Below are 24,267 nucleotides of genomic sequence, written 5' to 3' on the forward strand. Positions count from 1 at the left end.
TTCCCATGTTCTCTATAGTTCATTTGAGTTACATAAATCTTTGAATTTTTTTTTATTAAATCCTTTTTCAAAATAATTCAATTTTTTAACTGCATTTTGTTTAAATTGTGCATATGAGAAATATTTTCACCATTGTTTTTTAACGGACCTAAAATTTCTTATTAGGTTCATTACAGTTGTTAGCTTTAATATTCTTTTTCATTTTTTTTTCTATTTGAATATTGGAATAGCTATTTGAAAAAAATTATGTAAATTACACAGGCAAAAAACCCACATGTTCAGGCTATATAACACAGCTATGTCATTTCAAGTAATTTGAATATCTCTAGATGTCAATACAGGATAAGAAAGTGTGTTTTAGTGATGGTCGATTGACATCTTTAGCTATTCAAATAAGTTAATGCCAATTGTGTACCTGGATATTCAAAAAACTCTTCCAGCTGATAATAAATGAATAAATATATACACATGTATAACAATAGTTAGATTTAGTCTAATAGGATTTCTAGGATCTGTTGAGATAAAATTCAGAAAATATTTCCCAGAGTTTGTATGTACTACAGAAAAGGATTTGCAGTAGAAAATTGAAATTATTTAAAGAATGAATTTTTCAAAGATTTATAAAGTATATTTTTTTTCTAGTTGAATTTTCTCTAATCCATTGCCTGTTTCCATGGCACATTATACCGTAAACAATAATTATTGCAGTGTACTAATTACAGATTGATTTTTTTTCTCACCATAGTCAAATCAGCAGTACAAATTGTAAAGATGACATTGATTTTTTTTGACAAAATTAAACAAAAATTATTTTTTTAAAACCACAAATTCTGTTTTAATACGTTTATTAGAAAGAATTCACAAATTTTAACAACCACAGAAACTGATATGTTTACAGTAATATTATATGAACAAATTGAAACATTATATCCTTAATTTTAACCAGTAGTTTGTAAAGGAAAATAAGCTTTATGATAGTTTATATATCTGAAGAAGATAGAAATCGCAATCAATAACTTTTACATGATATATAATTGTGAATTATGCATGAGGTAGGATAACAGGCAGTATATAACCTTATTACCAAATATTGCAATACTTGAATTAAACAGGGAACTACATGTACTCATGCACACTAAACAGTTACATAATATACTGGGATCTTATTCTGTAATTAATTACTGTGAAACCTGTTAAAACAAACCACTGATACTGTTAAAGTACTTTAATTCGTGGAAACCAATTTTCATGGATTAGGGAAGAAACACAAGTTTGTGGATTCTTGAATTCATGGTTTTGAGTTTTTCAGTATACATGTGAAAGGGATTCTCCTTTTCGTTGGGAACCAAATTTTGTGGTTTGGCCTACCCACAAAAACCACAAAAATTTGCATCCCACGAACAATAGTACTTTCATAGTAAACCAAAAACCTGTCCAATCTAGATTGCCTGTGAAGTCCATTCCTACCATTCAACCTGCAGAACTTGAACACCACCTTCAACCAAACCAATCATCCAATCCTAATGAGGTTTGGTTAAAAAAGGTTTTACATTAAATCATCTAAAATATGGTCTACTTTTATCTCCACTAGTTTTTGACCTAAATCCTATTTGTTGGAATACCATTGGTAAAGAAATACGATTAATTACAGGAAAACCCTAGTCTAAGGAAAACTCGAGCATTTTGTCAAAATGTAGTTTTATGAACACAACGGAAAAAGTTAAACTGTACATGTACTGGTATCATATACAGGTATATCTCTTTCTATATTCTTAGCTTAAGCTGACAGCACAATTACTCTCCATTAGTAAAAGCTGTATCACATTTAAAAATAATATTATGCATATGAATTCTTAAGCCCTTTATATTGGGACAACATGCAAATTAGAATTAAATATATTCTTCATGTTATAACCAGAAAGTACCTTGTTTTTACAAAATTCTGCCAACATCTTGCACCGAAAGTGATAAAAACAAGATACTCATATCTATAAACAGTAACTCCCTAACCAGCATAACAATATATTACTGCTGTTCAATTTAAACTATCAGTCTCATACCATATAAGATTCAACCAATATGTTTTGTATTTCTTGGTGCAATGACAAATTATCTCAGTTATCCCAAAAGGTAAACAAAACCTTTGCAGCAGAACTCCTTACCAATTCGCAAAATATATAAAATTAGCATATTTTTTAGTGTAAATGCATGCATCAAAATGTATTTATCAAGGATTTTCTTGTAAGCCCCTTAGGAATCCCCCCACTGTTAATATTGAACTGATGAAAACCAGTCGTACTGTGAACAAGCTGACAAAGAGAATACACTCTGTTTAACATATTAAAGCATATAACCTTCAGTTGCATGATATCCTCTTCAAGTGACCTTCTATAAATCATCTCCATTTATGTACATATAAATATGCTGCCTGAACTTCAAATAAAATTTCATCAAAAATCAATAGAGGGATTAAGGTGGACATGCTTAACCCCTCTATTGATTACCATGTTTACAAGGTTTACACATGTAAAACCCTTGCATTTAGACTCCTTTTAGAGGCATCCAACATTTAAACACAGCTTCATAAGATACCTAACCTTCCTATAAAATTTCATCAAGGGCAATTGAGCAGTTCAGGAGAAGTTTAGTTTATGAGACATATGGACAAACAGACTGACAGATTCCGATATATCCCACACTTTTTTTGAAAAGCGTTAAATTATATTGAAAAATACGTGAGATTTTCTCCTCTAAATTAATCATGTATTTATAAGTAGTTTTTCTTTCATTTGCTAGCACACAATTAATTCCAAACACAATGTGTTCTGCATAAAAAACTGTATTATACTACACATTATCTAGAGCCACTGTAGAAAATGTCTACAATAAATTAATTAAACGAATCTTAATTAAAAGGTGGTTTATTATTTTTTATTTGATTTATGAAATTAGTACTGTTAAAGTTTTATTTAAAGTGGCATATCTAATTTGTGGGTTTGGAAATGATTTCACCAAAAATTATCTTTCTATGGAAATTCAACTCATTTTGAAATGTTTTATGGTTTGATAAGACAACAGAAGCAAAATTTCACAAAATAACATATTATAAAAGTTTATACCCACAAACAGAAACCTTTTGAGTACATGTTGATTTTGATATTCATTACATGACTTCGAAAGAAGTAATAATTAGCATCTGTCAAGTAATAAACTCATGTAAAATTGTCCAGGTAATTTCCTATATTTATAGTGAAAACTTCTTTTACATATATCATATCTACCAAGGTTATCACAATAATAACTTACTGAATAATCTCGGAATTGTATTGCAACACAAAATTTAATGACTACAAAAAAATCAATTATACTACTCTTAACACATTATAACAATAATATAATCTACTCTTTAAGTACTACATGTAAATTAGAAATTGGGAAAATGAAACAACAAATACATGCTATTGTATTAAATCTTATAAAATATCATTTCTATACTCTCTCACATAATGGAATTCTTACAAATGAAAAAAGTGTTTTTTTTTCCATAAAAAAAAAACAAGACAAACCAAAAATGCCCTTTTCCTCTTACATTATCTTCAAATCATGAGTTCTTTTTTCTGTTCCTGAGACACATATAAAAGCCTCTTTGTTTCTACCGTATTAAGACAACAATTAAAAACAAGCACTGCTTTCCTGCTGCTCATTTACTATAAAATGAGTATGTAAACTTAAGATATACACCTTTCAATGCCTATTTCACAGCAATATTGCACTACAAAGCAGAAAAATAATTCAGTAAATTGTGTAATCTATAGAAAATCAGGAAAGAGGGCAGTTTTGGAAAAGATGGCTTTTTAGTCAATCTAATAAATATCAAATGGGCAAACAATTTAGGGTAAAAATTGTTACCTTTTTTAATTCATTGTTTTAAGAAGAGTAGAGTTGTGCTAGGCAGCAATACCCCTCAAATTATGGAAAGCTAGATTGTACAATAATAGATGTATCACTACGGCACTGTTTTCAAAAATTTGTACTTAAACATGGACGAATGGCCCCGGAATGGACATGTATCAGAAAGGCCAGTCAGGTTATGGAAAACAAACTATTTTTAACATGTAGCCTTAACAAACACAGCTTGCTGAATCCATAGTAACAAAATCTCTCATACATTTAATAAATATACACTTATATATCAAGAATGGACACGTAATAAAAAGGTGAGATTTTATACAAAACTATAGTCATTATAATTGATAATCTACCTGTAAATTTAAAATAATTAGATTAAGACATTTTTACACCTAGAGCTGAACGTGTTTTCTCATAAACAACATAACTTATACTAACAGCTGGTAAAACTTTAAGGAAGTTTGGTGTTAGTCCTCTGTATAAACCAGTTGGTCCATCTTGTTGGATAATTTTTCTTACCATTGTTGTCATGGTATCATGGCCTTCTCCTATAAAAACAAAATTGTAAAATAAGTTCAGTAAGAAAAAAAAAATCTCTGAATTCAACATGAAGTTGGGACCCAAAAGGATCCCCCATTGCTATCACTTACACAGGTAAATCCATTAGTTGAATTACCTCCCATTTTAAATATCTTACAATAATCATTTTCATTGGTGCACACCTCCAGGTGACATTCTACTTCAAATAAAGTTTCATCAAAATGCATTGAACAATTTAAGAGATGTCAGGGCTGACTAGGTAACATGGGAGGGAGTACTCATGGTAATAGAAATGGTAGTGGATACCAAAATAGTTTTAACTATGAAATTGTCAAAAAAATTGCAAGAAATATTAGTTGTGTTTCTTTCTATTTCATCATAGCAACATAATTTACTAGTAAAACCACAAATAAATTTGCATGCTGCTAGTTGGTTGGGTAAAGGATAATCACACTTATCTAAATAATTTTTTTTCCATAGAAAGATACATGTACTTGGAAAGTATACTTAATTCATTGAAAACTAGAATTGCAGTGAGGATGACTCACAAATAGATACTACCTACTTTACTATATACATCTGCCAGTATTCTTTCTTTTATTTAGAAGTTTTACCATAATTTAATCTGATTTGTAACAAGATTTCTGATTGGTTAGTTCTCTCTTCAGTTTTGGCAACATATGTTATTTTGTATAACCAACTTGGTACTGTCACAAAATTAATATTGATCCATACACAGTCCCTGATTCAAATAACTGAACTAGAAAAATACTGTGAGTGGTTTTGGATAAGTTGATAGACAATGATACCATTATATAAAGGTTTATACACACAAAATGTAAATGACAGGATTGTCTATTAAGGTAATAATAAAACATCTTTTTTCCAACTTAATGAATTATAACATAAGGAAATACAGAATTCATGCTATTATAATTCAAGAAATACCAAACATAAAAAGATTATTATTTTTTGGGTTATTTTTTCACTTGTTATATAAACACCTCCAAATTGTAACCTGGATAGCACATTTCAAATGGCACAAAGTTTTTGCATCTACAAATGTATAAAGGTATTGAGGATATTTTTCCGATCTGAACACATGAGCTACAAACAAGTCTTAGTCAAAGGTAAAGTAATATAAATGGGAACAACATTATAAAACACTATGCTTTATACCTCTTTCATGCTATATGAAGTAATTACCTGAAGTTGCTAAAACATACGAAAAATTTGTAAACATAAAAATTCCACATTGTTTTCTGATGCAACTTCATAATAACCACTGTACAGTGCAGACAAAAGACACTGAGGCATCATGATAATCAGTGCTTGGAATCTAGAACCTGGTGACACAAAACCTTAAATATTTTAAGACTTAGTTTTGTAGCCCCTAGGCCTGGATTACCAGCATGCTGCCTAGCAATCAAAGTCTTAGGATTTTATGATGCTGCAAAAAGAATATTTTCAGACTACCGGTAGTAACTATTCAAATTTAGTAACACTGGAGCGAGCTCCGACTAGGGAAAGGAGCAGCTAGACTTAACGAAATGCTAAGTGTGGAGTTCTGACAAAAGCTAAAGGACAGCTAAGGACTGTGATAAATTCTTCGATTTAAGATCATTTCTGTCCTAGGCATGTGATTACAATAACCAACCTTTTGCTTGGAGCTGAGTTACAGCTTGAGGAGGTATAAGGATAGTTGGACAACATAATTTATTTGTGCCTTATCTTGACTTACAGCTTAAGGAATGCAGGAGGATAGATAGACAACAGGACTTACCTTGTGTCTAGATTTGAGTTCAGACTAAGATATTAGGATAGCAAAGCAATAGGACTTACTTTGTGCTTGGAGTCTAGTTCTGACTAAGGCAAGAGGATAGCTGGATAATTGACCACATGTACTGCTAATTGTACCACAGGCCAGCAAGGGAAAAATTCCAGGATCACCACCACCTGTTCTTTTTGTGTAGATATTTTTAAGTGTCTGAAATAAGTAAAGATACAGTCTTCAGTTCATAATTTGATTAAGAAAATTTCAATAGGGCATTAATGAAATATTAAGTGATACCCTGCCATGTAATGGTGAAAAAAGAGGAGTGGCAAAAAGTTCAAATTCTAAAACTACATTTTAAATTTTGCGGAAAATTGAACTTGACTTGTATTTTATACATATAATTCTAAACAAATGTGCAAAGTTAAAAAAAAAAAAAAACTGATCCATTACCAAGTTATCAACTGGAAACCGTTAGGGGATGGGCATGCAACTTTTTGATGGGTATCATATAATTCTTCGCCACTTTGTGTGTTGGTTATAAAAAGAACAACAGTATTTAACTACTGCCATTAGGTTTTATAAAATGTTTGACTGAAATGTAAAACTGAATATTTATTGTTAATGTTTATTGATATTGCCTGGTGTTTCCAGAAGAGTAGAATAAGCTTATCTACTGGTACACCAGTTCAATGCCTTTGAACTTTTTGTTGTTGTTTCTAAATGATTATCAGTTGCCTGTCTTTGCTCCATTTGGTTTGTTTCTGCTTTGTATGTCCTTGTAGTTTAAATTTTATGATGTCTATAAGATATTTATCAGGCTTCACTAGTATTATGTATAAATTGACCTTCATTTGTGTCTATAAAATTTCAAATTCCATGGAAAAACACCTACGGCCTGCCAACTGCAAATACAGCAAAAATATGACACAAGCAAAATATTCCTCATACACAAATTAATGATTCTTTAGACTAAGAATAGAAAAGATGTGATTAATTCTCACTTAAATGCCCCCAATGCCTCATTCAATAACATTCACCCTTTGACTTCCAAATTTAATTTGGATCAAAATCTATAATAGGAGGTACATAATGGGAATATGTAAAAAAAAAATCTCTGAAAGTTTCATCAAACTCAATTCAGTGGTGTAGGAGGAGTAACAGATAAGAGATGGATACCCCTGTGTCTAATGGAAGAATGGACACCACTCTCACTATATAACCCCTATTAGTAAAGGTGAAAACGTTCTACAAAAGCCAAGCACTTGTTTAGTTATTGTCCAGATGTCGACAGAAAGACAGTAGTGAATCATAAATAAGTATATAAGTATATAAATTAGTATATAAAAGTCTGAAGGTTACAAGTTACCTCATAAACAGCCAAATCAATGCCTGCATAAGGAATAATGCCTAGTATATTTGGTACATAACCTCTATAAAACACTTTGGCACCCTCTGCCTGGTACACTTTTTTTGCACAGTCAGCAATACCATTAAATTGTCCAGTTTTCCGTAACGCTAATCTTGTTTTCAATACCTGGAAATGAACTTCATAATTCAAAATAAAGAAAATACTGCCATTTTTTTTTAACAGCGCTAGATACAAGTTGCATAATAAAATATACACACATACCAAAAATCAGGTCATTATCTACAAGGGTTCCAGAAAAAAACTAGACAAAGAGTAATCAAGGGAACCAAGGTTATAGCAGTAATCAAAAGAATGTAATCCAGGGACAAAGACCAGACACGGAAAACAGACATACACAACCAAGAACATAAAGTAACTAAAATCATTCATAAAAAGTAACAAAAGCAAATGAGCAACTCGGACTCTAACAAAAACTGGGAGCATGGATCAGGTGCACTGGTAGGGTGAGTGTCCTCTCCTTTTCTAGAAACACCCGCCGAGTTGCTCATTAAAAGTCAAGTCTGGGGTAGACAAATGAGGAAAGGAAAACTATGACCCATTGAATAAATCAGTTTTATGGTGCAGATAGATACACCATAACAATCCATGAGTTCATGATGACGACCATAAAACTTTTGTAGTGACGACTTCAATCTTGTAGCAACATAACCCTGTTCCAGAAGCCTATTTGTTAGAGTTCTAGCATGATACAAAAAGTCTGTGTAGTTTCGGTAAGCTCTGGCATAATGTATGAGTTGTGATATGATCACTCCATACGCAGGTGCTGATGGGATGTTGCCACAGATGAAAGGAAAGTTGACAATTCGGAATGAAAAGTCATCATGTTTGTTGTAAAGTTTGGTCAATAGTTTTCCTTTTCATCGATTTCTAAGTGTAGGTCAAGATATGTGGCTGACTTCACAAAGGGAGGCCCCGCAATTCATTTTAACACCGCTACCGCAAAATGTATGGTTGTCAAAATTCATTTAAGAGAGGATTGTTGTGTTTGAGACATATTTAATGCCCCCCATGTATTTTTGATTTATATAATAGTCAATTTATACTTACAAGCTTTAATTCTTTAGAATGTCCACAATTGTATGATCAGAGAAAGAAGTTCAGAATGTCCTGATTTGATAGCATTGGTCAACAGGAACAAACACTAAATCTAATGTTGATCCACTCTTGTGTGTACGATCTTACACTAATTGTTTATAACCTTCATGATTATTCAAAATTATTTACTACCTATCTTAAATATTGTAGATGGAAATATCCAGAATAGCCATGTACCCTATTTCCTAAAAATGGTGACAAAATGAGTCCAGCTACCCATGAAAATGTCAAATATTGATAGAAATCAAAACCCTGGTAAGATGCACATCTCCAATCCATATATAATCATTCTGCAAACTTCAAAACCTAAATACTGTAGAAGGAATTAAGTGGAATAACTATATACCTGGACGAGACAGATGGACAGATAGGGGTAAAACAATATGCCCCCAACTGAATGTTACAGGGGCATAACGAAAACCAGAAAAAATACTGTTGGTAGTAGAGTGATAGTGAAAGGTAAAACTAAAAGTACAAATTATCACCTTTCACAAAATGGGTCCTATGATATTATCAACCTAACCTCAATTGTTAGACAGTTGATAAAACTTCCAAAAAATTTATGTTAAAATATATATATTTTTACACCTCACTTTACCTCCATTGGGTAGATAATGGTTTGAGCTGTAGCTCCAGCTAATGAACCAGATAATAGTCTTTCTATTGCAGTTATTTCTTTTTTGTCTCCTTTCAATATTTTCTTAAACTACAAGAAAAATGTAATAAATACATTATACATCTATGGAAAGGAAATTTTCAATAGTTAAGGTATTGCTGGTTAAAGGTGGATACACCTGAAATAATTAATTTATAAGTGACTGATACATGCACATGTACATTTTTAATGCAGTCATTATTGAACGCAGAATTTCTAAATTTTAGTCTAACAGCTTCTGGCACTGAACTTGATCCTTCAAATTTTTCTGCCAAATTTGGTGCATAATTTCACTAAAAAACATACGACTATTCATCACAACTGGCATTTTTAGTGATTACACATTTTTTCCAAATATGTAATAAATAGCAACAGTATACATTCAAGAAAGAAAAGATCACTCTTGGGTCAAAGGTGAAGTTGTAGCAGACTTTTTTCACATTTTGTTTATTTTAGACCTACCTGTTCATATGCCATAAATTTAAGTGCTGATTCTGGGGCTATTTTTAGAACATTTATAAAGTTCCCTCTCCATAGAGACTTGACACCTCCTTCTTTTAACATGAACTGAAGTCCGTTTATTACACCATAGTTTGGATTTTTACTGCCATGAACCTAAAATAAAAAATCACTGATAGATTTTTGAGAAGGAATTTTAATTGGTATGATACATTATGAATTGTAGACAGGTGTTGATGTTCATTATATCCTCAGAACAAAAGCAGGATAACAAAAAGGTATTTTTTTAAAATTATTTTCAACTCATTTCAAATAGAGCAATACTTTTCAGAATCTACAGATTTCTTCACTCTCCATGTTAGAGGAACTAAGTGGACCCACTCAGATAGTTTTTTCAAAACAAAAGCATATGTAGGAGGCCATAACTTCTGTTGACATTTTTTATGACAATTTTGGGGGTTACAGGTCTTAAGTAACATTTGCTTATGGAAGGTGGTAACAGACAGAAATGATGATTTCAATAGTGTATCCTTCTTCACTCATGCATTGAGTTTGCATTGTGCTATACACTTTTTAAACACTAGAAATTTATGGCTTTCATGAGTAAGATATAATGATATTGATCTTCTTTTTAAGTACAAGCAATCTACTGTAGTATACCTGCAAGAAAATTTTAATACGATCTAATGGGGCAGTTGCTGTTCTTGAAACTGCACCAGCACAGCCTCCAGCCACCAGATGGCGCCACCACATTCCAGTCTGCATTTCTTTCTCTGTGAAATCATCTGGTACAACAGCATTTTCACCAATATCAATTATCTGTTGATAAAAATAAATCAAGATAAAATTGATAATTTACCATTTTGGATCAGAGGAACAACTGACAATATTGTTTACATTTTAAAGACTTTTCCTAACAATCATCATTTACACGGAATACTTCTAATTAGAGATTTTAAATAGACAGAAGTGCATTTTGACCATATGAGCTGCAAGCTTTTTCACTGATTATAATTTGTGTTCTTTATGGCGTTTTATCTGATTTCTTGGTCCATACTTTGTCCCTAGATTATAAACACCCTATTCCTACACTAATCATGGTCTACTTGTTTTACTTTGTAAGTAGTCCATATTGAAAATACTGTTTAAATATCATTCTGTGTAAGAATCAGGCAATGGGTGGCACATCATTTTCCCCAATTTAGTCATTTTTGCCTAAAATATATTCAGTACATCTAGAAAACAACCAAAAAGCTATTTAAGTTTATCCTGAAGCATCTAAGCCATAGGTATTTTTTGACTGCTAATATAGAGTGAGTGCTGGAAAATTTTCCCACCATTTTTTGTAGTGCATTTCAACTAAATTCACCCCATCAATATCTTAAAAAGGCAAACTTTACAAACACTTTGATGGTCATCAGGTATGATTAATTGGTTAATGCAATAAAATCTCTGCGTTTTTTTCCCCTCATGTGCCACACCTAATATAAATTTTGCTCGATTCTTAGACAGAGAAGTTCTTTTTTTTGAAACCAGGTTCTGCATGACCAATTACAAATGGAACATGTAAAAGTATTATCAGGCTGCAATATATGTATTTCAGTCCATCTTTTTCCTACTACCTTATTCTTACAGAGACTAGCACTTTAAGTAAAATAAGAACATTTATACACAAATTTAAAATCAGTAATTCGAAGTATCTGAAGCATTACCCTTTTCACATGTACTTATGAATTCTAATTTTGATAAGTTATTCTCAAGTGAACTGTAAAACTTCTGTACTAAATTTAAACTTGATAAATTTAAACCCATATAATATGATATTTGTTCATTTGTCAATGTTCAAACCACCAAAATCTGTAGTGTAATCAAATATCAATTCCATAAGGATACATTATATAATGATAACTTATTTTAATACATTCTACTTATAAATTTATAATCAAATAATCTTCATCAATGACAGTCACCTACAAACTCTACAAAATTTTGTATTAGGATTTTAAATGTCAAGTCACATTCAGGATTTTTCCCACAACCCTTTTCAACTATGTACAATACATAACATCAATTGTGTGTACAGCATGCCTAACCTAGCTGTTAATCCTTAATCATTTTATGTTTTTTCTATACATAAGGTAGATTTTTATCTTTTATGAATAATTTCATTTCATTTATTTTGGGCCTTTTACAGCTTGCTTTATGGTATGGGTTTTGCTCATTATTGAAGACCATGTGGTGAATTGTAGAAGTTTAATTGTTTCTTGCTTGGCTTTTGATGGATGACTGTCTCATTGGCAAATATACTACATCTACTTTTATACTAGAGACTGGACACTTGGTTCAGTTTTACGATGAAGGTTAGGAATTAGTCAGGTATCAGATTGTTATGATACACAAAATTTTATGTGCTTTAACAGGACATTTTGATTCACTATCCCGCTTGTGTGAAGACCAAATAGATATATATCAACACAATATCCTTAACACTATATGGTGGAACTAATTGCAGTCTCTCCTGTATAAATTTCTGACTACAAGCCCTAGCTCAAAAATTTTAATGAACTCAAATAGTAATTGTGGCATTTTAGCCAAATTTTGCAAGCCAAACAGCATTTTTACCAGCCATGGCTGTCAGGCTGGTGGTCAATTTCCTCTCTGAACATCTATCAGTACATGAAATCATATGATATAACGTGATATTTCTTGGATCTCTGCAAACCTAATGAGAACTAGCCATGTACTGTTCTGAGCAGAAATGAATGATATGCAGGTGAAGAAATGGTTTCCCAATTTTAGATTATTTTCAGTTTGAATTTCTATCGGAAAGTTTTATAACAAGAGGCTCCCAGGAGCCTGAATCGCTCACCTTGTTGAATTTTGCCTTTAAAAGGCAATAAATTAAACAAGAAGTTGTCCAACAATTTTGACTCAAGAAGTCTTTGGTAGGGCTATCACAAGATCTTTTCAACAATTGAAAGCTTTTAATCTATCATAGTTTTTAAAATATTGACTGAAAACTATTAAAAAAAATGTTTTCCCCTTTCAAGGGCAATAACTCTTACAAGGAGTCTGAAGACTTTTGTAGTCCTAATAATATGGATTATTTCAGCTATTGAAAAAATTTGGATAAACCTAACGGTTTTGGAGATATCTAAGAAAAACTACTGTCTGACCCCTATGTTCTATTTTTAGTAACGATGGCCATGTTTTTTTCGACAAATCAAAAATCCCCACATCAGTTCTATGCAGGATACCCCAAGGAACATTCATACCAAGTTTGGTTCTAATTAGTCAAATAGTTTCAGAGGAGAAGAGTTTTGTATAATTCTTAACGACAGATGACGACGACGAAAAATGACGGACGCCAAGTGATGGCAATAGCTCACATGGCCTTTGGCCAGGTGAGCTAATAATATAGTTCTTGGATATTGCAAAGGCCTCTGAACAATTATTATATAATATAATTTTTTTATCATACTACATATGAGATTCTTGCAACATAACACATTTCGTAAAATTTGGTTCAATAGTTTCAGAGGAGTTATGCTGACAAGGTAACTTATGAGTATTTTTTGCAAATTTCAATTTCGAACAGACAGAAACGCCAAAAACAATACGTCTCTCCCCCCACAAGTGGAGGGAAGGGGCAGAAATAAACATGTGTCTTGAAATGATTGATTGTATATATGTCAATATTTGAAGTTTCAAGAAACTATATACAAAGCAATTTGATAAAACCCTTCCATTAAAGGAAAAAAATTATGAGAATTGTTCTTAAATCATGGTCTAGGTTACAGAATTATTTACTCCACATAAATTGAAAGCTGTAGCTCAGTGATTACAAGCATAATACAGCCCATATGCTTTCAAAAACCAATGGTACATTCTAACAAAAAGATTTCATAAAGCATAGTGCTATAAATTAAAGTGTTGCAGAGCACACCTCTATATAAGCCTTAATTTGGAGAATAGCTCCCCACCTTTAAGTGAACATTTTATTTTATTACTGAAATAAGTTACAAATGACACATTATTCATAAAATACTGAAAGATGATCATTTACAAATATTTTCTATATAAATTTATCAAGAGTTGAAATGATAAGTTAGATTTGTATAATGATGTAAAATGTACCATGACTTATATCATTTGTCTAGTCAATTAGTTTAATAATTCAATGACAGCTGTTCTGTATCAAAACTGTACATGTATATTGATGTACATGTATCTACCTACCACCATTAATAAGCAAAACCTTTACCTGAACAGATGCTGACCTTTTACCCTTTGAAGGTGTGATGGTCATCAATCTAGATATATTAACCTTTCCTTTTAATTTCAATTTTATTCCTACTGATAAACACCATTACATGTACAATGTATGTAAGGTTACTGTAACCTGTATTTGTCCTTGCATACAAATAATGGCAAATTATTGATTATTGTGTCTTGGATAATCATAGAAATCATTATTATTTCCCTTTCCCACTTTAAAGTCATACAGAGTACATGTATGCAGAAGCAGTTTACTGTATACATGACGAGGGAAAACATGGGTTACAATATTAAGACAGCCATGGAAATGAAAGGTTCTTACTGAAGTCCAGAAAAATATAAAACATTCATACTGAACCACAGTTTGGTCAACTTGTTTTTGAACAGAAAAATCTCACTATAAAGATCATCTTACTTTCCTTTAGATAATTTTATTTACCAATAATTAGTATAAATATATGAAAGATAATTTTAATTATTAAAGGTACATGTACTTAAGGTTGCATTGCAGGTATTAGTTTTTTGTGGTTTTGGAGAATTTCATTCTATTTGATCTTGAATAAAATGCTTCACATGGTCAGCTTGATAAGACTGCAGAGGTCGAACCCTGAACAGTCGGGGTAAGTAAGGACACACCATTCAAGCTTGATACAACTATGATTGACATTAAATATTTGACATGGGATAAGAAATTGACCTGAATCAAAGTGGTCACTTTATGGTCTCTTATTCATAAATGGATCCAGCTACAACCCAAAAAATCAATTCCAGTCTTCCTTTGGTGGTATGGCACATTGTAGTACAATTTCAAAGATATTAATTCACATACATTTATAGTCAAGTTATTATACTGACATAATGAAAATGCTTGTTTCTGGCCCCTTTTTGCCCCATATTCCTAACTATTTAAGTCTCAACCCAAAAACTCAATCCTAGCTTTCTTATAGTGGTATGGGATTTTGTGGAACAATTTCACAAAGATCAACTCATTTACACTGTACAGTCAAGCTATTGACTGGACACAATGAAAATGTTTGTCTCTGGCTCTTTTTTGATCCATAATTTCTCAAACCATTTAAAATCTACTCCCTCCCCCCCAAAAAAAAATAAAAAAATAAAAAAATAAAAAATATAAAAAAAACCAACAAAAAACAAAATAAAAAAAAATCCCAGTCTTCCTTAAGTGATGTAGTACCTTAAGGAACAGTTTTATAAAGATCTAAACCGTATTATAAATACTCAGTTATTGTCTGTACACAAAATGCCTACAGATGAGGATAACAACATGTTACCAAAATTACATTACATCCATACATTACAATAATACGATTGTTACCCACAAAAAAGAGTTTTTTTTAAGTCTATTGAAAGTTAAAAAATTTTAGAACGGTACATACCATATGTACTAGAGTAGTACACGTACCAATTCTAAATCTAAGTAACATTTTCCTTTATAATACTGAAAGCTTTTGAAAAATCACTATAAAACTGAATGGTAACCTCTAGAAATTCTGCAAATAGTCCACCACCCCTCTTTCTTTACCTTGACTTTCAATATGTTTGTCATCTCAGGTTGATCATTCCCCCTTGCAAGGATAAAACAAGTAGTATTTTATCTCTCATCATATCTTACTCTATATATGATTGTAAACCTTCATGGACATACAATTTCAATGAAATTTATCAAGCAGTCGTGTGTGCATTTACAAGATGTGAACATGTGAAACCTTAAAGTCTACAAAGATATTCTAATCAAACAGGGTTTGAGCATCATGAATAATTAAACATAAAGGTCAGGTCAAGGTCAAAGCTGTCAGTATACAAAAATGTAATAACGATCCTGGTTATACAAATAACAACATGCTTTTAAAATGATATAACTTATAAATCACTACCAGCCAGTTCCCTACATGCATCAACAAAACCATAGTATATATACATGTCCTAAAATTTACCCTCTGGAGACAAGTTGAAATTTCCAATTCAACCCAAGCTATAGCCTACATTGCACATGAACATTTAATTTTGGGTGGAAGGTACATATATACATGTATATTTACAATTAATTCCCATTTTACTGATACTAGTATTTTCCTTCTTTCATTGCACAATTAAACCACCATAGTAAGATCAAACAGATGTATAGCAAGGGTTACAGAACTGACTAAACAGTGCATCCTCAAGTAGTTTATAAAAGCTAAAATCTTTTATAGTAATGCAACAGGAGAAACAAATGTAGCCTCAATTTGCTTTTGATATTCACATACTTCCCCTTTGTAAAGTTAAATTAAAAATGAAGTTAAACTTCAATATTATTGATATTCAACCTCGAATTAAGCAGTTACATACTTAGGGATGCTGAATTATTAAATGACATGTCTTGTGAAGGGAATTATGAAGCAAAAATGGTGTGACTAATAAACAATAAAGCAATCTCATACCAAAAATGATATGTGTTTCCATCATGCTGACTGTTCTAGTCTTTTTTTACTGGCCCTTACTTGTAAAGGCATAAATTATAAAAAAATTGCTCTTTTTCGATATGGCTTTGAAAAATTCATAGAGGTACAAACCAATTACATCCCCTGTGGTTGTTAAAATTTGAAGCACAAATACATTTAAGTCCCGTAACTCCTGTGAAATGGTGATACGATAAAAAGTACAGTGTGGCGTCACCTTATTAATTTTCAACAAAATCTGAAGGCCCAAGAGTAACATACAGATCAATGAATGCAGACCATTACTTAGTCCCTCTCAGGGTATAACATTAACATTTTTTTCAACCTTGTCCTAGAGGTCTGGTTGATGAACATTCTACTTGCCTTAATTGAAATTTAGGTTGTTCAAAAGGTATTTTCATACCTTGCCTCTTTTGTTTTATGGCTGGGTTAATAAATTATACAAACCACCCTAATTTGAATTCATTTAAGGTATATGAAACACAAAATAATTTTAAGGTTCCGATGCAGAATGATGCCTGCTAACATACAATGTCTATTTTTTTTGTTTCCAAGGTGTAATGAAAAATCTAAAAAAAAAAATGACTGGATTGAAATTAGAATTACTTACAGTTGCATGTCTCCAATAGTGTAGAATATCTTCAAGTTTTGTAATGCCTGATGATAGTATCAGAAAATCTCTCCATTCATGCCAATTTATCTTCAGTGAGCCATCTTTGTCCATCCTATTAAATATTTAAATCAGTTGGTCAATTACATTTCACCAAAAGTTAAGAACCACAAAAATAGTTCAGGTTTTAATTTTTTGCCTTTGCACATTTTAAGCACAGTGATGAATGTTGATAATACATTCTATGAGCTAATTTAGTGTACATTTTCAATAGAGAAATGCTAAGGAGATCACATTATTGTAGTTCCAAGTGGTAATTGTCATAGAATAGTCCAAGAAGTTAGATTGTAACAATTTCTATTGATCTCAACAATAAACTGTTGTGGTTTGATTTTGTGTATTAACAATATGCACATCCAGAAAACAAATGATTAGTGTATAAAATAAACATGCAGGTACCTTTTCATCAGTCTGTCAGCTTCTTCTTTTTCTATTTTAACACCAAGTCGCTTAAAACTCTCCATAATTTCACTGACATCAATTGAACCTGAAATAGAGATTACTGATTAGTTTATGTACTTTATTATACCTTAAGATTTTTCTTACCATCTATGATTAGTGTTTTATCTAGAACTTATCATGCTTATAGTATTTTTTTTTTGCCAAAAAGGGGTACTTTACACATGAATTTGAACAAGTGGGGCATATTGTGTCATCTCACTTATTCAGATAGGCTTTAAGCCCTATTTAAAATGGGCAACAATAATGTTTAACAATATATTTAATGCACTTAATTGAACAAATTACATAATACAGAACATTAAAAAAAAATCATATTGTTTTATTCAATTAAGATTTTTTTAAAAATCAAATCAAGATGCTATCTCAGTCACTGAGTCAGTCGAGGTCACTGGTCAAATAGAAATGCTAAAAAAAAACATCACCAATATCGGTAATATGTTTATTCACACCTACAAGTGTAAGTGAGGAAGTAATAAAACTTAATTGCTATCAAAACATTTTTAATAAATTAATTAGCTTAGCTGTTAATAGGACAGGTAGACATTCTATTTAATTTACACTTGGGATTACTTCTTCAAGCCAAAAAACACTTTAATTTGTATCTGCTGAAGAAAGCCATTTAATTTCAACAAGAGACTACCACTGCCTTATTATCAGACTTCCTTTTACACTTTCGTCTTTCAGCAGTAAGCATTTTAAATTTTTTTTGCAATGGCATCAAATTCACTACAGTTGTCACACTTGGCAGAGACCAGCAAAAACCTGTACCGTTATTCCAATCTTGATCCCAAAAAGTGGCACATGATGTCATGATTGGATTGAAAGTGACAGTGGCAGCAAGGAGAGGGCATCTAATGGCCAAAAAGGGGAAGGGTGTCCTGCCCTATTAAATTTATTTAGATAAAACATTAATGATAAAACTGCTGGACTATATATTGACCATCTTTCAAATTAAGAATGTGGTTCAAAATATAAAAAAAATCTCTTTTCTTCCACATAAATACTCCTGAGTAATCTACATTTGAAACATATAACAAATATTTCATGATACTTCACTTCAAATTGCAATATATGGACTGGTTGGTTGCGGAAAGAAATATAATGGACCTCAGCTACTGTTAGATCCAGATGATTTTTTTGGGGCGACTAGTCCATATATTGCCATATGATCCTTAGTGTTATGAAATACTTGCTAATTAAATGGTTCTACTTGTGAAATAAAACTGCTTTTAAAATACCCTGTTTTAAATCATTGGTCAAAATTAAACTTACCATCTTTATTTACATCAATCTTTTTGAAATACTCGTGTAATTTCTTCTCATGGTCAGTGATAAATTCTACAAATTCCTGGAAAGTTATTTGCCCATCATGGTTTGTGTCATGTCTTTTGAAGAAATCCTAAAATATAAGTATTCTTCAATTTCTTATAAAAAAAAAAAAACAAAAAAAGATTTATTAACAGGTACTGCATACCTGCAAATTTTTTTTTTATAAATTTGTTAGAAAAAACATTCGAGGAATAAAATTAAAACCACATATTCGATATTGGATGTTATGTATTGGGTTAATTATGGGTCAGTAAATGGTAATAAGCTAGATGGATTAAGATTAATGTCCTATGCTCAGACTTTCTCAAGACCATCTGTTGATTGATCCGATCCAAGCATCACAGGATATAGATCAGAAGTTTTATTTTGATAACATTTATCTATCCCTTGTTGAACATTACACTGATTAATTAACTGCTTTTGACAAGTAAATATTTTGGTTTGATTGAACTTTAGAAAGTTAGCCACTGGTCAGAGTTAAAATTTTTAATGTTTTCTTTATAATTTGTGGAATGATTTTGGTGTACCATCTATATAATATCATAGTAAATGATATATTTAGAACAGTGGATTAAATATTTGAAATAATGGAATGCTCAGCTCCTGTTAATTATCTAGTTGCCTTTTTCCAGACTTGCACTTTAATAGCTGAACAACTTGTCCCCATTTTTTTACACTGAATACTCCTTAGGGTTCCTAATATATTTATATTGCATATTGTAAAGTATCTATGAAAAATGCTGAAAAGGCTCTGTCTCAAATTTCCCCCGAACCACTTAAACTAAAGGCAAATATATCTTCTAAAAATTTGGGTTAAAATTGTTTAAAAACCTCTACAGAGTTTCTATAAATGTGACATATTTTTAATGAAATGCTTAAATAAAACTACAAACACAAAACTATTAAAGATAATTCTACCCTTTTTATACTTTTTGTAGTAAGCTTCTAAATGTACAATGTAGATAAAACAATTTATATCAAGGTTACACCATCAACAATAAAGAGCTCCACAGAGCTCAACACGATACGACCACAGTGGTTGAAAACTGATCAGTTGGGGCAAGCGTGGACACAATATTAGTTTTGACACACTTAAGCATAGGTACTTACAGTTCATTATGGACACAGTATAGCACAAAATTTCAAATTTAATTATACATTTCCAAAATCGAACTAAAAATAAACTAGAAAAACTTTAAGCAATGCTTACTAAATCTATACCCCTCCTCCCCCCAAAAATGACCATATATACAGAAATCTTTATTGTAGGTTAGAAACAGAACTGATAAAAAAAAATAAAAAAAAAGATTTTTGGGTATTAAAAGTGTCAAAATTCTTATATTTAACCCTAGTTGGCCTGGGTCATTGTTTCTTTGACACATTACCAAAATCCATTCTGATTCATTGTTTCTGCCCCTCTTCCCATTCTCTGCCCAAGTTGTTTTGCCCCTTTTCCATATTTGTTTTGGTCTGTGTTTTATTTATTGTGTGGTTAATATAATACTGTTTTTATTGCATTCCTCATTTATACAGGAACATGTATCATCTTAAAACAACATTTTTTCTTTTGAAAACCAAAGCCAATAATTTCTTTGATCTTTCCAAATTATGTTACCTACTTAAATTGGTACTCAAAACTTTGGCATTGAGTAACTACTGGTTATAAAACTGTTGAAGATGAGTTTCACTTTGTACTACAATGCAACAGTTATTCAGCATTAAGAAGGTGTTATATTGAACCTTATTAGATCATAGATTCCTATCTACTTGTTGACATAGTATTGATGCTACATTTTGCATTACTAAGTACTGATAGCATGATGTGCTTAAAGTTAATAAAAAAATTGAATTGAATAGTGTCCGTTATAATAAAATAATTTCTCTGAAGCATATTATTGAAATAAAGCATATATTTATGTTTCATAAAAATCACTTATTAAAAACAATGTATAAAAATTATTAATTTCTTTCATAAAAAATACTTATGACTTAATACACCAAAATGTATAAAATTCCTTGAACTATTCATCATAATGTACAATCTTTTTTGCAGTCAAAGGGGGAAACAGCTCACTTGTGGGGGCAGAACAACAAGGTGCAATTATTCAGGTTGGAAAAGTAATTTGAGGGAAATGACTTAATACAGTAACAAAATATTATAAATTCAAATTAAAAAAACTCACAAGGAGATACATGTAATAGAGCAATGTCAATGCATGTATACAAACATGTAAATATTCAGGAAGAATATACATGTACATGTAGCCGACAGAAGAGTTAAAAAGAGAGGACATAGAAAAGAGAGGTTTGTACTAACTGTGGGATAGTTAATGAGCATTTCATGTGTTTTACCCACTCTAACTCATGGAAGTGTACAATGAGCATGCTCATAAGCTTACCACCAAGGGTGTATCAATTATAGATGGGCCAAACAAGACTGAAAAGAGGTTTCCAGGAAATTGATTAACTTCTGTTTCCATGGACATATGTGAAATAGTACTAAAATTTTATCAAATCAATCAGCTCTGGGAGATTAATTAAATGAATGCATGTTTCTTCTGAGCTTTTTACACTATCATGTAACTTAACTGATTAAATCATTGCTTTTCTATTAGGTGCAGTTGTCAAAGTATTTATTATTGTGATAAAACTGTCATTTTTTAATATATACATAAAATTTAACGTAAATATTTGGGAAACCAACAAAATTTGTGGTGAGCACCTGTGCATGACCAGGGAGTTGAGCAACTTTCATCTCCGAAAGAGCAGTTCTTAAGTCTTTAATGTCAATTTTTCCGTCTCTGTTTTTATCAATTTTGTTGAACAAGTCTTTTAGCTTCACTTCCTCCATTGGAGTGAGTTTGTGAGGGTCGTCTTCGTCGTTAGACATCATTGAGAGTGCAAGTGTGTCCGGGAATCGAGTAGACGATGTATTTGTGCAATATCTCGCGATAAATGTAAACTATCATTCGATTGGCTTAAATTGTTGGTTAGTCTAATAACCATAAAATAATTATAACGATAAAGCATAAAAACGTCATTCATGCCAAGATTCGAGCAGAAATAAATAAATAAAATAATAATTAGAATGAACCAGATCTAAAAGAAAATGTGTTTATTTGCTTGAGAGATGCACAGATAAGAAGAAAATGCTCATGGTCTTCCACATCCACACAGTTACTTAAAGGACAACGCTTACAGTTATAGTCGTATTCTAGAAAGATATTTGCGGAAAGTAATATAATTGTTTCGCGAGTCTAAAGACCAACCCCAACAAATTCCTGCCTTCGGGTCTGCCGATAACTACATTGTATTTTGTGTATAAGGATAAGGGCTGGTTCTGTTACCAGCGCTTCGAATCTCTCTACTGTATCAATTGGCTGAATTGTACTGCATTGGTAGTTTTTTTTTCGTTGTATGTGTGGGGGAAAGACAAGTATTTGAAGCACTTGAGAGGTCTGAATCATCAATGTGCTTAGTGCTTATAGTTGTGTGGATTGCTGGGTCTTGTTTTACTGCCGGATGGAATTAATAAAATTGATGTTGGTACTGCTATAATATTATGAATGATTTTATAAAAGAAAACCAATCTATATCTTAAATGTTTGATCATGAATTGTAAAAGGATGCCAATTTAAATTTGTAAGCATGTCTCTGACTGAACTTGCATTGTGTTGTGATACCGGTTGCAGGCGAAGCGGACTGCTTGTCCTAGGACTTTCATTTATGCTATTTGCTTTTCTTGATGAGGGTCCCAAATGGTTAAACAAAATTCTAATTTTGGTCGTCCTAGGGCTTTGAATGCATGTGCCTAACTTTTCTGATAATATTTTGAGATTTCTTTTAAGGAAACCTAAAAATTGATTTGCTTTGTAATAATGTTGTTGGTTTGCTTATCCCGTTTTATGTCTAAATATTTTGTGGAGTAAACTTTCTCCAGAGAATGACCCTGAAGTTTACAGGTACTATTATATGTTATTGGTTTTTGTATTTGAGTGGCACTGATAACATTACATTTGTCAGGGTAAAAATGCATGAGCCAATCCTTCTCTTACCTGCCAGCGGAGTTCAGTACTTCTTGTAGCTTTTGACAATCTTCGGGATTTTTTTTTAAGTTATAGATTCTGCTGTCACCTGCGAATAATCTCAGTTCACTTTATTGTATGTATCTAGATTGATTGATATAAATTTGAAATAATATGGGGTATAGTGCCTTGAGGGACTCCCGATGTTACTGGTATATTACTTGATGTTCCTCCCTCAAGGACTACATTTTGTGTTCTGCTGTGTAAGAAATCTGTTGTCCAGTTTAAGGCATTTCGATTTTTCCCCATAGAGACTGATTTTATAGAGATGTCGATGTGAGACGGTCGAACGCCTTGGCGAAATCCATTATAATTATATCTGTTTGAAGGTTGTTGTTTCGGGCTTTTGACAGGTCTTGAATAAATGAAGTTAGTTGTACATTTCCGGCATATTTCGACACAAATGGGCAGCATCGAATTGCCACCAGTCAAAATCGGGAAGACCAGTCGTCAAAGCAGTACAGAAGATGTGACCAATAAACAAGCGAAAATAAATGAAATTATAAATACAATAAACATGATCGGAATCCTAGTCACGAGTTTCAAAAAGTATCGAACTTTGTGTGGAAGATGTGTCAAGGTCAAGATGAAATACTAATAATATACAACTAAAAACTACAGAAAATCAAATTGTTGACATTATAAAAATCCATCATCTATAATATTTTTGTCAGAAACAGAATATTTTTCAATAAGATATTGATATCGGAAATAAAACGTTTTAGGCAGCATATGAGACGTATTTTCTTACAACCCTGGTAGACAACGGTGGCATCTTAACAAGTCTTAATAGTCGCTGGCTTTTAACATATAAATAACACAATAACAATACAGTTAAAAAAATAGCGTGCATTTTAAAGCTTGGACATCGTTGCTTTGAGCAGATAATTCAACTGTCTTTGTGGAAATAAACCACTAAAATCCCCAAAAATCTTTCGTAACACAGTGTAAGCCATTCATTTGCACGATATGAGTAACGCCGACTGTTCCTATACTTGGTTTAATTTTCGTTTTTGTGCTAACATATATACTCGATACTGTTAGACCCGGTTTGCACTCATATGTGGTATTTGTAATACATGACGGGTAGAGGGGTCTCTCACGGGCGATGTAAAGCATT

The 24,267-nt window shown here is 31.8% G+C and overlaps 1 protein-coding gene across 1 annotated transcript; it reads right to left on the reverse strand.

Moving 5' to 3' along the window:
• Positions 1–1,322: 1,322 nt before the first annotated feature.
• On the reverse strand, positions 1,323–21,995 carry LOC148611093 (mitochondrial adenyl nucleotide antiporter SLC25A25-like). The gene is made up of 10 exons (XM_088591235.1): positions 21,785–21,995; positions 19,006–19,132; positions 17,671–17,758; positions 17,212–17,326; positions 10,525–10,683; positions 9,868–10,020; positions 9,349–9,456; positions 7,593–7,760; positions 6,292–6,436; positions 1,323–4,457 (listed from the first exon to the last, which is right to left on the reverse strand). Exons 1-10 carry the CDS (start codon positions 21,953–21,955, stop codon positions 4,285–4,287), a joined length of 1,407 nt encoding a protein of 468 aa, XP_088447361.1. The 5' UTR covers positions 21,956–21,995; the 3' UTR covers positions 1,323–4,284.
• Positions 21,996–24,267: the final 2,272 nt, after the last annotated feature.

Source organism: Perna viridis, chromosome 7, assembly GCF_037379345.1.
Source record: "Perna viridis isolate PV_CMFRI_1.1 ecotype Kerala chromosome 7, ASM3737934v1, whole genome shotgun sequence".
NCBI classification, from domain to species: Eukaryota; Metazoa; Mollusca; class Bivalvia; order Mytilida; family Mytilidae; genus Perna; species Perna viridis.

Bases quoted from the DNA above. Each gene is read 5' to 3' on its own strand.
- LOC148611093 (XM_088591235.1), bottom strand. From the start codon at position 21,955: ATGATGTCTAACGACGAAGACGACCCTCACAAACTCACTCCAATGGAG. The intron at 19,133-21,784 runs GTGCTCACCACA...CTTATATTTTAG, and splicing joins AACTCCCTGGTCATGCACAG to GATTTCTTCAAAAGACATGA. The intron at 10,021-10,524 runs GTATACTACAGT...TTTTTATTTTAG, and splicing joins GTATTAAAATTTTCTTGCAG to GTTCATGGCAGTAAAAATCC.